Genomic DNA, 15,723 nt, shown 5'->3' on the forward strand with positions numbered 1-15,723 from the left:
TATCTGGCTTCAAATCAGGAGTCTGTAAAGTGACCCAACAGCAAAGGTGAAAAGGGCTGATCTAACGTATTAAAGAGGGAATTCTGCCTTTTGTAGTTCATAATGGAGAGGTGGGGAAAACTGCATCTGCTGCTGAAATTTCCTTTCATACACCTCTTGCAAATGTACAAGGGCCCAGGTATATCTGGTCACCCAGTGAGTCAGCAGACAAGAATTTTTAATGTGTGAACCTGAGAGGCAGCAGGGAATGCCGCTCAGCTGTGCTAGCAATAGTTGCGCCTCTGGCTAAAAGCAACGCCCCAAAATACTCAGCTGGGAGCAGAGCCAGTGCTGAGCTAAGCAGGTCTTTTTTCTGTGGAAATATTAAGGAAGATATTTGAGGGGATAGAGGCTATTGAAAGTCAGCCCCTTAATCCCCACCTAACACTCGTATACACACTTCCCTTGCCCACAAGAATTGTATTTATTCTTCAGTGTGTCTGAAGTCCCGTTTGGTTTGGAACCGTAAAAGCCCAGGAGGAAAATCTCTTTTGCTTTCTTAGTAGACTACTGGGTAATCAGAGATGAAGTAATAGCTTGGCTGCTTATAATTCAGTGGAAAAAATTGTTTCCACTTGCTTTATAATGTCGTGCTGGCTCTGCTCTTTCATGAATAAATGGCACCCCGGGATTCTTGAAACCTAGGGAAGGCTCGCTGACCCTTTTACATTACATTAGTTCTGACTTTTTTCCCTGGTTTAAGGAGAGAAAGAAACAATTAGCTTTATCTCCAGGCAGCTCTTTTATGCATAAATGGTATTCCTTTGTCTCCCACTGAGTTAGCCTTCTGGCATTTCAGCTTTGCTGTGAGTCATATTTTTCTTTTCTTTTTTCTTTTTGGTGGGCCCACTTAGCTGTAGTGACTCATTCACTGCAAAGGCAAACAAAACAAGCCAATCCAAAGTCTTTTTTTTTAACTGAAGCCAGCTGTTAGCCTTTTAACTTATTTAGTCATTAGTTTGACCTCTTTACCAGAAAGACAAAACCAGCAGTAGGCTATGCAGAAAAAACTGACAATTGAAGGGAGGGGGGAGATGACAATCAACACAAGACTGCTCCTGGTGTGTCGAATCCTTTAGCAGAGATATTTAAAATTCTTCCCTGTATGCTCAGAAATAATCTGTCTGTGTTCTGTCATGCACCAAGCAGGAGAAAAGTTCTCTCCTTGGGATTTCCCCCAGAAAAACAAAAATGTCATTCAGATTTCCTTGCATCCTCTGCTTAAGCTGTTCTTTTTTGCAGGTTGCTTCCCCTTTTTAGTGATCTACATTCACAAGTATTTGATCCAGCATGCCTTCTCTTTTTAAACAGGTCTTTAAAAGTATTAAATACATAAATGTGCATTTGTTTATTTTTATGTTAGGATTCCCACAAAACACATTGGTAGCCTCAGTTACTATTTATTCTTTTTATAGTTATGCAGAAATTAAAGGGTAAAAAGGGGAAATAGTTTAGGAAAATGACTTTCTGCTTCCAGTGTAACAAAAGAAAAGGGTTTCTGGCACTGTCCTTGTTTTAGGGCAGCTGTGGCACAAATGTGGCTTCAGAAGTGGTGAACCAACACACTAAGATTCTGAATGTATGGCAGCTTCACACATTACATTTGCAGTGGGAAAATACCAGTACTGAAATGGGTACTTGTGCAGCAGATATATAACACTTTAAACATGGTACACCTGTCTTTAAACACTGTGGCATGCTTTGTTAACTGTCAGAAGAAATCCTAAACTTGTGGTAAACATCTATGATTGGCATTCTTATTCAGATAGGTCTTATCCATCTTGAGTAGGATGATATCCATAGCTATCAAGAAGAATGTGATTTAGGTGATAATACAGTAGGCAAATTAGCAGTGGCCCTCAAGTTCACATTTCCTTTCCTGTGTGCCCATTGGTACTCAGCAAATTGCTTCCCCGGTGCTGAACAATGCAGCATAGTTATGAAAAAAGGGTTCTTGGATGACTTGCCTGATGCCATTTCTTTGCTGGATCCTGGAAGGCTCATTGTGATGAACAGTAACACCTGTATTATATATCACAGGCGGACGTAAACAAGGATTTCATAGACCAGCACAGTTTTTTTTCCTTCACTTTCAAGAGACAAATGTTGAGGAAGCAAGCATTCTTTGCATTTGAAATATTCACAGTGGTGGTGATTGCAAAATATGTTTTACTACATATGTTAGCAAAATAAAGCAAAAGGGACTTAAGTGGGAAAGGAACTTAAGAAAGGAGGTAGGACACTTATTAATCTCAACTAAAATCGCAATGGTATAGAATCATAGAGTTGGAAGAGACCACCAGGGTCATCTAGTCCAACCCCCTGCACAATGCAGGAAATTCTGAACTACCTCCCTCCTACACCTCCAGTGACCCATACTTCATGCCCAAAAGATGGCCAAGGTGCCCTCCCTCTCATGATCTGCCTAAGGTTATAGAATCAGCATTGCTGACTGATGGCCATCTAGCCTCTTCTTAAAAACCTCCAGGGAAGGAGAGCTTACCACCTCCCGAGGAAGCCTGTTCCACTGAGGAACCGCTCTGTTAGAAAATTCTCCCTAATGTCTAGATGGAAACTTTTGATTTAATTTCAACCCATTGGTTCTGGTCCAACCTTCTGGAGCAACAGAAAACAACTGAACACCATCCTCTATATCACAGCCCTTCAAGTACTTAAAGATGGTTATATCCCCTCTCAGTCTTCTCCTCATCAGGCTAAACATACCCAGCTTATTCAACCTTTCCTCATAGGACTTGGTCTCCAGACCCCTCACCATCTTTGTTGCCCTCCTCTGGACCCGTTCCAGCTTGTCTACATCTTTCTTAAATTGTGGTGCCCAAAGCTGAACACAGTACTCCAGGTGAGGTCTAACCAGAGCAAAGTAAAGTGATACAATCACTTCGCGTGATCTGGACACTATACTTCTGTTGATACAGCCCAAGATCACATTTGCCTTTTTAGCTACCGCATCACGCTGCTGACTCATGTTCAGTGTTTGGTCTACTAAGACCCCAAGATCCTTTTCGCACACACTACTGCTAAGACAAGTCTCCCCCTTCTATAATTATGCATTTGATTTTTCCTACCTAAATGCAGAACTTTAAATTTGTCTTTGTTGACATCAGACTTTATATTACAGAACACTTTTGAAGGCCCATTGTGTGGTAGTTTTTCGTAGATGCAGTATGTAGATAAGGGTAATCCATCTGGCTGATATTAACCATTACTTGTCACAAGAGCTGATGAAATCTCCAGTAACTAAATATATGAAAGTGTGTATGATCACGTGTGTACATACTCTAGGGATAGCTTACCTTTTGACCTTAGGACCCCATACTCGAATAGTCATACAGAAGAGGGATTTTCATCTGGTGATGCTTCTGTTGTCACAGTCGTAAGGGATTTGAAAAGATACACTTGCAGAAACTCCCTAGCCTACATAACTTTATACATACAAATTTCTAAAGTTTGGCCAGATTCGATTTTATGAGAGGTACTCATTTGTCTTCTGTGTTCTGTTTTCCTACTCATGAATTTGAGGATTTTTTACAGTCAAATAAAATTTATGCCTAATCTGACTTTTCAAGCTACCAACTAAAGTATGTGATTATGAAACTGGCAAATATGGCTCTAAAGTGCTTAATTCCTTTTATTTCTGCAGACAATTTATTTGGACAATGATGTATCTTCCTTTGTTCAAATCAGAGGCTCAGTTCCATTGTTTTGGGAGCAGCCTGGACTTCAGGTAAATATTGTAAATCACTAAGAGGTCTTAGTTGCTATGCTTTCATTTGTCAATGTTTATTAAGTAAAAATCTGTTCTAACACATATAGACACCGGTGTGATTGCAAATGATAACAAATTAGTACTTTCTGAGAATGAAAAAGGGAGACCTCTAGTGATCCATGTTAAAGCATTGCTTCAATTTTTTTTTTATTGTGCATTTAGGTTGGCTCCCATCATCTGAAACTTACAAGAGGACTGGAAGCAAATGCCCCTGCTTTTGACAAGTAGGTTTAATTGCAGTGCTGCTGGTCACTCTGCAAAATTAACAAAAACAAATGGGAGAGTGGGTGGAAGAATATTCCTCTTTCAACAGCATGGCAGGGTATTGATGTGAGCAGGGGTATCTTGCAGTTTGTCTTTTTTTTTCCCCTGAGTGGTGCTGAGAGGGTGCACTAGGTCTCCAAAAATAAGCAGAAAATTTATAAAATACCACAGAGTGTCTCAGGAACAGGGAAAGGAGCTGAACTACACATGACTAATGATTATATGGGTACTGTCCAATAGGTACCCAGCTTGCACAATCACAGTTCATACAGCATTTGCAAAACCAGTAAATGTGTCAGCTGAGGGATGAATCATATTTTTCCAGCAAACAAAAGGAAAAAAAAAACAAATCATTATTAGAGTTCTTAGAAAATGGGATGTGATGCAGCCTATTTATTATACTTACCAATGAACCTTGTCTATGTTTATTACATACTGTTCTTTGCTTTCAGTCACTTGACTTCTCAGAAACTAGTGAAAGTAGGGAAATATTGTAAGGCTGTAGTCAAGAGGTGGTTATTGGGCTATTGGAGTAGTCAAAGATCCCACATGTGGAACATCTCTTAGATTATAGGAGAGCATTGACTGTTCTAAGGGTATTTCCCCTGACCTGGATGATCCAGCCTAGCCCACTCTCATCACATCTTGGAAGCTAAGCAGGGTTGGCCCTGGTTAGTATTTGGATGGGAGACCACCAAGGAAGTCCAGGATTGCTATGCAGAAGAAGGAGATGGCAAACCACCTCTGTAAGTCTCTTGCCGTGAAAACCTAGGAGGAGTCACCATTAGTCAGGTGTAACTGATGATATTTTCCATCTCCACCAAGGGTATTTCAGAAATAGTTTGTTTTTTTAAAAAACAAACAAACAAGGCAACCACTGATCTTTATTGCATGCATTTTGGGGGAGGGTTCTAGTTTGTGTCTAACATTTGTTAAACCAAAGTATCCTGTTGCTGGTTTTGCAGGCATATGATGCTTCTGAAGGAACAATATGGCAAGCAAGTGATTGTTAATCTCTTAAGAAGCAAAGGAGGAGAGGAAGTCCTCAACAGGGCTTTCAAGGTAAAAACAAAGAAAGTTCATCATTTTTGCTGACTTCCTCTGTGCTCATGGGCTCTAATGAAAGGAACAAATCCTATCAAACTATAGGCCTGATAGTATAATCATGATTCCACTTACGATTATTAAGAGACTCTGTGAAATTTTGTCCAAAAAAATTCCGGGCCTCCAGACTTGTAGAAATAGCCTGTTCTTGTCACATCTTCACAATGACAACCACAGTGTCAACAGTAAATGCCAATATTAGTAAATACCATTTCCTAAGGAAGGGTCCTTCTGTTAATAGTAGAGATCACTGGATTGTACTGTATGTATTTTAAACATTTTAAAAACAAATTAGTGTGCTTTTGAATTTCTATCCTTATTGGCCATAGTTAGCATTATTGCCCATTAAATCTTTTCATCTCAACAGTATCCATAATTTCCGTTAGAGATGACAATTCATGATTTTTCTGTAATGTTAACAAGCCAAACAGCGGCAGAACAGTGTTCAGTGTGGAGATAGTAGTGGTTTAGTCTGATGTCCTCATCAAGTATGCTACCAAGTGTCTGTAAAAAGACACTGAAACGTGGACAGTTACCAGAGGAACGGAACTGACAGCAGTAATGTAGCTGGGAAGTGTGCCTCTTACCCAGTTACATACAGTCCTTACATAGACATTGCTAAAGTGCCCGTTTGCTTGAATTTGTTTCGAAACTTGGCCATTTGAACTCTGAAATGAGCCTGACAACAGCTTACTGCAAGTAGTAATTGTTCCTTTTTAAAGGTTTCTTTACATGATTCATCTTGCTATGCCAATTCATCACCTTAAAGCAGTGGTTCCCAACCTGTGGGTCACCCCCAAGGGGGTGGTGAAGTGTTTTCTGGGGGGTCATCACCATGTTATAGTATAAGAGCCCCGAAGGCGCCGCGCTCGCCTCAGACCCTCTGCGGAGCTCCGATGGTGCGCGCGCAGCTCTCCCCTCAACCAGCGTCGTCTCCTCCTGCTTCTCGCCCGCTCCTCCGCCATGAAGACCAAGTTCTGTAACGGTGGCGAGGCCGACCCTTCCCCACTGGGCATTTTGCTGGGCTGCAGCCCGGGCCCCGTCCTGCCTGCCCTCGCCCAGTCGCCTTCCTCCAAGCCATCGCTACCTACCTCCCTCGCCGAGGTGGAAGCCAAGGAGCTGGGGCTCCGGGGCCAGTAGCCCCTTGCTCTGCCGCCGCCGCCCACCCCTCCCTCCCCGCCACTCGAGGACCAGCCCGACCCCCGCACCCACTGCAAGGCGTATCTGTGGTGCAAGGAGTGCCTGCCGGGGGCGTGGCGGGGGCTGCGGGAGGACCAGCTGCGCATCCCGCCCATCAGGTCAGCACCGGTGGGTGGGGTGGGCCGCTCGAGGTGATGAAGGCGTGGTCTGCTAGGGGAAGCGCTGACCACCACGGGTTTCTGAGCATGTACAGAGTGCTTTTCCCTCACCGTGGAGTCATCCCCCCCATTTCATGCTAGTCCAGAGCAGGCTCCTGATGTCGTAGCCAGTGGCGGAGTGGGTCTAAAACTATTGGTTGCCAGGAGACAAAGGGGCCCCACCCATAACTATAAGGCTATCATTTGGTTTTTATAAAAAATAAAATTTTCAAAGAATACAGAAGGGGGGAAAAGGTACAATTAAAATTTCAGTTGCATGCAGTAATAGTACTGGAACTTCTGTTATGTTTTCAGGCTACTAAAAGGTCATTAACATTTTTAACATATTGTCTAATCAGTGGCGGAGGGGGTCTAAAAATGTTGGTTGCCAGGAGACAAAGGAGCCCCTCCCACAACTATAAGGCTATCATTTAATTTGTATAAGAAATAAATAAAAATTTTCAAAAAATACATAAGTGGGGAAAAGGCTCGATTAATATTTTAGATGCATGCCGTAATAGTATTGGAGCTTCTATTATGTTTTCAAGCTACTAAAAGGCCATTAACATTTTTAACATATTATCTAATGTTTAAGGGGCCCCCACTTCATTTGGGGCCCACTTGCCATCAGGCAAGAGGACACCCTGGCCAGTCCGCCACTGCGGCCAGGGTGTGAGTTTGCCCGATGGAAAGTGGGCTCTATGGGCCCTTGATTAGTTAATTAAATATTACGTTAATTAAATATTACGTAATTAAATATTACGTTGGAATTATATTCTGAAAAATCTATTTTTAATGTGTTTTCTTTAACCTATTGAAAATGTCATTTTATGGCTTTATGCAAATGTGGCGGGGGTCGCAGGTTACTTGGCAATTGTAAAAGGGGGTCGCGACTCAAAAAAGGTTGGGAACCACTGCCTTAAAGGAACGCTCTGCTTCCACTTACTCTCTTGAAGCGGGAAGGGGGGGATTAAAGGAATTGTATGCACAATGCATCTACTTTCAATTGACTTCAGGCTAGCCAGATTTAATCATAAATGTTTCACTAGCAATTCATTGCATGTTGCCACAAATATTTCTTAAGGTGAGGGATGTAATGCAAGAGGATTTTTCTTTCCTCCCCCCCCCCTTTGTAAACAGAAGTTGCTGTGGGCATCCTCCCATGCAACAGACACACCCATGATTAATTTTGATTGCCACCAGTTTGCGAAAGGTGGAAAAATGGAGAAGTTGGAGAATTTGCTGGGGCCCCAGTTAAGGTTGCACTGGGAGGAAATGGGTGTCTTCACAAACAGAGAGAACGCAGTTCCCCGGTGAGTGAGAGTCCCTTTTTGTCATACTTGTGCTTTGTTTCCCCACATAAAGTTTCTTATGTTCCAACCACAGCAGCGGATCGTGGTTGTGCTGGCTTGCTTGCAAACCAGTCAGTAGTTTGAGGGTATTTCAGGTGGCAGATGTTCACTTTTACATGTGGGAGAATGAATTCAAAACAATAAATGATATAAGAGTAGACAGCGTAGATAAGTCTCTGTCCTCCTTGCCAAAATTGCAGAATACTGACAATCTGTGTGGGTGTTGGATTATTATGTATTCTAGTAATTGCTATAGCACTTTTGCAGCCTGATCCTATGTATGTTCGATGTAAGTCACACTAACTTTAATGGGACCCTTTTTCAAGCAAATATGCATGGGATTGGCTAACTACTGGGTTACTGAGGCTGACAAATAGTTTATAAAAGGCAGCTGTGAGTAAAGTCTGAGTGGGTTTGTTAGGAGGATTAGAGTAAACATCTTAAACCATGTTACATATTTAAAAGAATTATAGACATTTGGCCCTAATCCAAGTGCAGGCAGCTAATTGTATAATATCTGGTGGTCCTGGATGAAAACACACACTCCATCACACACAGCCAGTTCAGTGGGGGACAGATGCACATACACATTGGATATGCACATGCAGAAGGCTGTTTCTATGTGTCTATTCCTTTACTGGATGATGAAGAAGAAGAAGAGTTGGTTTTTATATACCGATTTTCTCTACCTTTTAAGGAGAATCAAACTGGCTTACAATCGCCTTCTCTTCCCCACAACAGCCACCTTGTGAGGTAGGCGGAGCTGCAAGAGTTCAGAGAGAACAGTGACTAGCCCAAGATCACCCAGCAAGCTTCATGTGGAGGAGTGGGGACACCAACCCAGCTCTCCAGATTAGAGCCCCCTGCTCCTGTGGAGGAGCAGGAAATCAAACCCAGTTAGAGTCCACAGCTCTTAACCACTACACCACGCTGGCAAAGAAAACTAATGAACAATCCAGCCTTTACATATTTATGCCTCTGCCTCTTTTATATATATATATTTAAAAAAAACCTTGAGCCGACAGAAGAAGAAAAATAACTTCATTTGTGGTGTGGTTTCTGATACTTAGTGCTTTTATTTCTTTGATTTGGTTTTTGAAGTCTGCAGATGGGTACCTTGCGAACGAATTGTCTGGATTGCCTAGATCGAACAAATGCTGTTCAGGCCTTCATAGCACTTCAGGTTAGTGATCCATTTGACATTGTGCGTGAACACATGGATATCATGAGAAAAGCCCAATGGTTCCTTCTGCACTTGTTACCTTGTTCAAAATGCCTAAATTAGGAGCTAGCAGCAAGCATTAACTTTTTTTTCTTTCTCTCTCTAATCTAGGTTCTGCTCACTCAGCTCGAGAGTTTAGGACTAAATTCCAAACCTATAGTAGAACGTTTTGCAGAATCTTATAAGGCAATGTGGACCCTCAATGGACACAACCTCAGTAGGGTTTTTACAGGGAGCCGTGCCTTGGAAGGAAAAGCTAAGGTAAAGAAGAATGTGAGACCCACTTATTTTCTAGAAGTTGTTACTGTCAATGAAACTTGTAGTGCTAATCTTTTTGTTATACAGGTGGGGAAACTCAAGGATGGTGCTCGTTCAGTGTCACGGACTATTCAGTCAAACTTTTTTGATGGTGTAAAACAGGAAGCCATCGACTTACTGCTTGTGGGTGACTTTTACAATGATGAGAGCGCAGATAAAGAGAGGATGCTCATGGATAACAGTGCATTGTTGGGTAAGCAAGATGCAGATGTCTGCATGCTGATAGCCCCAGAGGGATCTTTTTGCAGACCAGTTGAAAATATTTTAAGGGCAGTGTTATAAACACGCACGCAATCTAAATCTATTTTGATGTCTGTACAGAATGTCCGAGGTTTGTGTCTGTGCAGTCATGCAATTTATAGGGAAAGATTCTTGAGCTTTATAGATGTCAAAGTGCTTACACCCCCCACCCTTGCAAGTGACAAATGCTTTGTTATTTGTGATTTCACAGGCTTGGTAATCATAGAATAGAATAGAATGCTAGAGCTGGAAGGGGCCACACAGGCCATCTAGTCCAACCCCCTGCTCAATTCAGGATCAGCCTGGAGCATCCCTGACAAGTGCTTGCCCAGCCTCTGCTTAGAGACTGCCAGTGAGGGGGAGCTCACCACCTCCCTAAGCGATGGGGGTGGAGCTATGATGTAAGCTGCACTGGGTCCCCATTGTGGAGAAACTCAAGATATAAATGAAGTAAATAAATAAGATGGTTGTGGCAGATAAAAGATAGATTGCTAGGTGGGTGTGAAGGAGAGAAGGGAGCAGGGAAAGGTGAGGATATGGGAGTTGCTAGGAGGAAGGAAAGAGGAGATAGAGTAAGGAGGGGATAAGCACCTTATCACTCATTTCTTGCCTGTCTGTCATGAGTGGCACAATAACGTTAATGGAGTTACAGCACTGTCTTTCCTACCTGTGCTGCCCTCCTGGCTCTGAAGCTCCTGGGTAGAACTGGACAGTATGGAGAAAATATGGCTGCCACTGAAAGCGGAAGGACTACATCACTTTGTCTCCCTCCCCCTGACATCAGTGGCCTTAGAAGGGTATAACTCTGCTGGGATGGAACTGCAAGTTCAATAAAAAGAATGTGCAACATCACAGTGGCATATTGAAAGCTTTCACTCCCCTTTCACTGAGAAGTGGCTCAGTGAAATGGAGCACAAGCAGGAAAGCTGTCCGATTAATATTGCATCACACGTTTTGTCTGGAGAAGTGAAAGGGAATGAGTCCAGGCTACTGCATTTACTGGCACCTGTGTGTTCTCTGCATCTCTGATTTGCCCTTGGAATTTGGGACAGCATCAGGGACAAGTTGTCCAGGGCTCACCATGACAACCACCCCTTGGCATCTACAATTGATGCCCATTTTAGGCAAGTGGTTAAATTCAAGGCTAATTCCAATGACCATGCTGGGAAACATCAGACTATCCTCTTCTCCTCATTTCTGAGAATTATACCATAGGATTCCTCCCCAGTAGAAATATACTTCCACAACACTGATTCAGTCACTAGAATCATTAATATGCTGTGATAATAGGCTATGATTTCGTAGGATAATAATCTTTCAAAACACCTGCTCTTCAATAACATGCAACAGAACAAACTCTGTATTCTCAGGTAGCAAAATAAACAAGGGTGGCATTCTCACATGTGTGGCATTTCCTCAGATGCTGGCCAACCACTTTTCATATTTGCCTACTTATGAATTGTGAGGGGAGATATTTCAGTATGGGCTGCAGTATAGTCTGAATTATTTGTTCCTTGTTTAGACATAGGAGAAAGGATTTAAAGGACATGGTGATAATTTTGGGTCCACACAAATTATTTATGTTGGCTCTTTTATTTCATGGCAGAAAATCTCCCTCCCTCCTTTTCCCCCTTCTCTCCCTCAGTGACACCCTGCATTTTGAAAGCCATGTCAGAGCGTCAGTTTGAATTCACAAACTTCAAGAGAATTCGTGTTGCTATGGGGACATGGAATGTAAACGGAGGCAAACAATTTAAGAGCAATATCCTTGGTACAAGCGAATTAACAGATTGGTTATTGGATTCCCCTAAACTCTCTGGAGTTTCAGAATTTCAGGGTAAGGAAAAGCATTGGGTATACGCTTCATATATTATCATCATATGTTCCAAGTGTGGCCCCATCTGAGGATACTTAAATCCAGAGAGTGGAGTGGTGAAGCACAATATGGATTTTTCTACAAATATGAGAAAAGCCTCAGGTTTATAGAAAAATCTGAAATGTAAAAACAACAATAACAAAAACCCAAAACGATTAAAGGAGCACCTGTGGATTTAATAAACAGATGCCTTCAGTGGCTGTTGCCAGGCAACCGCAACAGTTTGGCCTGCATTCTAGGGTTGTTTTTTGCTCGGTTTCTGACATGAAAAGGCAGGGCCCTTTCCAGAGCTGTTTGAGGAAGGACTCTTTGGGGCCAGGCCTGGCCGCAGCAGCCTAACAGTTTAAAACCAACTAAATGGCATGACTCACTGTTCCAACAGCAGCCACCCCATAACACCAGTGCAGCGCAGTGGTTAGAGTTGCAGGCTGGGACCTTGAATCCCCATTCTACTGTGGAAACTCACTGGGTAACCTTGGGCCAGTTACACATTCTCAGCCTAATCTACCTCACAAGCTTGTCGTGAGGATAAAATGGAGGAGAAGAGAATGATGTAAGCTGCATTGGGTCCCCATTTGTGGAGAAAGGCAAGATATAAATGAAGTAAATAAATAAGATGGTGGGGGCAGATAAAAGATAGATTGCTAGGTGGGTATGAAGGAGAGAAGGGAGCAGGGAAAGGTGAGGGTATGGGGTTTGCTAGGAGGAGGGAAGGAGGAGATAGTGTGAGGAGGGGATGCAGGATGAAGAGAGTTTCCCCCGGCCAGTTTGGCTGGCACTGCACAACTGGGCCATTGTTTTCCTGGGGAGAGGCTACAAGAGGGATGGAAGGAAGGAAACTGAAGATGGGGGCAGATAAAGGTAGGATGGCTGGTGGATGGAAATGAGAAAAGAGCAGAAAAAGGGGAAGAGGCTTTCAGAGCGTTCAGGAAAGGGAAAGAGGATTAATGGGGAAGGGGGAAATGAGACACCTCTCGCAAGTCCTTCTGAGTCCCCCATTGTGTATGTCTCTCTCTGTGTGTGTGTGTATATATATCAACTGTTCAGACAGACGTAATCCATTATGGCATGAAAAGTTTGGAACTCCCTCCCCAGGGAGATTTGTCTGTCTCCCTCTGTCTTTTACCAGCAGATGAAGACTTTATTGTTTCATCACCCCAGTAATGGTTATTGACCCTCCTTCCAGTGTTATTTGTTTTTGTGTTTTTAAGTAAATTTTATATTTAATTGTTTTAAAATTGTATTTTAATTGTTTAAATGTTTTAATGTTTTATGTTCACTGCCTTGTGCACCCTGATTGGGTGGAAAAGTGTCATAAAACTGTTTTAAATAAATAAATACTTAATAAACCAGAAAGCTGAAAATTAGTACATATACAGCGTTAAATCATCCTGACTGGTTGAAAGATGGATATTTTTGCCTCATAAAAGTCAGAATCCAGGAGATAAAGTAAGTTTGCTGTATAACAGTGGGAAGCATTACGGAAAAAGCAAGCCAAGCGGTACGTGAGATGAAAGAGATCTTGTGCTTGAATCATCCTGGCAGAGGAAGACTGGCTTCTAGTGCTAGTGAGGATTATAAAGAGTCAATATTCTGTAGTGGTTAATGTGTTGCACTAGAACTGGGGAGATCCATGTTCAAACCTCCACTCAGCTATTTATTATGAGACTAGTCAAATGGTGTCTCAGTCTAACATAGCTGCTGTGATAATAAAATGGCAGAAGATAGAACCGTGGATGCCGCCTTGAGCTCCTTGGAGGAAGGGCAGGATAAAATTGTAGTATATGTATCTGTGTTTGCAGAATGCAAGCTTTGTTTAACCAATTATACATAGAACCAACTAGTGGAGCATTGAAATGATTTTACCCTACATTTGCTTTTATGTTCATAAATTAGACAAAGTATAAAATCAATTTATATGTTGGAATTTGTTACCATAGATGACCATTGTCCTGCTGACATATTTGCTGTGGGATTTGAAGAGATGGTGGAATTAAATGCTGGAAATATTGTGAATGCAAGGTATGTCCAGCCAGAGTTGTTGAACTGCCTACTTGGCATAACCCACTGACAAAGCTGCAAATAATTTTGTGTGGCAATATATAATTAACAAACATTAAGAGCTTTTCACACATTAATTCTTATCACACATCAACTAGCACCAAGGGCTGATTTGCACATATGAACAAATCATCAACTGTCAAATGCACACATACATTTTTTACGTTTCCTAATATCATCAACTCAAAATAATATGTTTCAGCGGACATAATTCACAGTTGGCTGAGAGTTCTCATGTGCATAGTAATCATGATGTTCATTCATGCGTGAGCCAGTCCATAGAACATCTTGCTACAAGAGGATTTTTTTTGAAAAAGTGCTATGAATTACTGTGATTTCATAACTTGCAAGACTTCTTATGGGAGCTGACAGAATGAAATGAAGATGCTCTTTTTCTGGAATCTCTACTGGAAGGTGGACAATTATTGTCTAATCAGTATTGGGGAATACAAAGGGATACTGGAGTGGAACTCATTTTGTGTTGGTGGGTTTTCAGTGTTAACACTTGGGTATCTGAATGTGGGATTGCTATATTTCAATATATGTAGAGTGATATTAACCTAGTGATTTGGTCCAGGATTGGGTCAGAAATGCAATTGGTTAGAGAGAAAACTGTTCTATTTGTGAAAAACAACAACAAAAAATACCACATAGGAATAATCAGTTTTCTTGGTATAGTCACTTTATTTATATATGTATTTACTTAAAATATTTATATGCCTGCCTTTCTCCCAAATATCTCATGATCCGAGGTAGGGGGAAAAATAAAAACAATTTGATAAAACAAACATTAAAACAATAGATACAGAAAGTACTAAAATGTTAAGGGCCAAACTAGAGACTATACTTTTGGCATGTTTTAAAACCCTTACAACTGCTTGGTTCACAGAAACAGCTTTGAAAGAGAGATTCAAAGCAGGGATTGAGAGGAGATATTTATCTCTCCTTCCTTACTGTTTTTTTCCCCTCCCCACCCTGGGTTTCTTATGTGTTCTTGTGATGGTTGAAATGTATCTGGAACCCTGTGGAACCAAGAACAGTTTGGGAGCATTTTAGATTGGGAAAATGGCAGGGAATGTAAACAGTAACACCCCCCCCCCCCTTGCCTGCTGCATCACTCTTTTCATCTTCTATGAAAGCTAGGGGCGTTCATTAACAAATTGGTCTTGGGGCTTTTAAAACATGTAACATAGACTTTTGGCATGAATCAGGCAGTCATTAGCAAACAACAGTTTTCCAGCAGCAAAAGTAATTGTGAGGAAAAGAGCTCAGAAGCCTTACATGTAGCTAGATACATATTAATTAGGTTTTGTGGTGGGTTAGAATTGCTTTACAGGTGTACTTTTGGTTCTCCCTTTACGACTGGGGGAATGGTTAAAAGACCCAGTTGTATAGCCTTTCCCATTGAATTGGCATATCCATTCCCCAGTGTGATGTTAACTCCATGGGGAAGACCCATACATCCCCTGCTAGGGTTGCCAGCCCAAGGTTCCTGATGAAATGGTGTCACACGATGCCAATTCTAGCTGTTGTGTGATGCTCTAGGATTTCTCCAAAACTCTATGGTTTAACCACAGAGATCAGGGAAGTTCCTAGAGCATCACACAATGCAATGATATCGCTTCCCAGTTTCTAGCTGGAATTGACATTGCGGCATTATTCAACACTACTCCCATCCATCCATTTCCTCCCTGCCACTTCTTTCAGCCGCATGGAAATTGCTTATAGTTTAGCGGTTCTTTTGTTGCTGGGAGAATTGTGAAGAACATTATTTGGCAATCACATTTGCTGGGGCTATACCTGTGTTACTTCCATGTGTGCTGAGCTGATCTCATGAAATGTAATGTACATATCTTTTAACACTTGGGGGCCTCAGATGAACATGCAACAGATAGCCATAACTTGCAGTGTTTCCACATTTCCATTGCAGTGTTTAAAAAGGTGTGTTTACTTTTTTTAATGTGTTTATTGCAGCCTTTAAAAGGTTTATACCTCCTTCTAACATTGGCGTTCCCATAGCAAATGTAGTTGCATAAAGTGTGATGTGACCCTCGGAACCCCCCCCCCCGCACTTAACAACCCAGATAAATAACCCCAAACGTTCTGGCTGCCAAAGATCATTT

At 41.9% G+C, this 15,723-nt stretch overlaps 1 protein-coding gene across 1 annotated transcript in view; it reads left to right on the forward strand.

Annotated features, from left to right (window-relative positions):
* The window catches only part of SYNJ2 (synaptojanin 2), an 81,462-nt gene that overhangs the window by 45,520 nt on the left and 20,219 nt on the right, over positions 1–15,723 (forward strand). The window contains exons 5-13 of the mRNA XM_056853602.1: positions 3,701–3,784; positions 3,989–4,050; positions 5,056–5,152; positions 7,672–7,844; positions 8,985–9,066; positions 9,217–9,366; positions 9,451–9,616; positions 11,309–11,500; positions 13,480–13,561. Coding sequence (XP_056709580.1) covers positions 3,701–3,784; positions 3,989–4,050; positions 5,056–5,152; positions 7,672–7,844; positions 8,985–9,066; positions 9,217–9,366; positions 9,451–9,616; positions 11,309–11,500; positions 13,480–13,561 — 1,088 coding nt within the window. The remainder of the gene's footprint in view (positions 1–3,700; positions 3,785–3,988; positions 4,051–5,055; positions 5,153–7,671; positions 7,845–8,984; positions 9,067–9,216; positions 9,367–9,450; positions 9,617–11,308; positions 11,501–13,479; positions 13,562–15,723) is intronic.

The sequence above is a fragment of the Euleptes europaea genome, chromosome 7 (genome assembly GCF_029931775.1).
Source record: "Euleptes europaea isolate rEulEur1 chromosome 7, rEulEur1.hap1, whole genome shotgun sequence".
NCBI lineage: Eukaryota > Metazoa > Chordata > Lepidosauria > Squamata > Sphaerodactylidae > Euleptes > Euleptes europaea.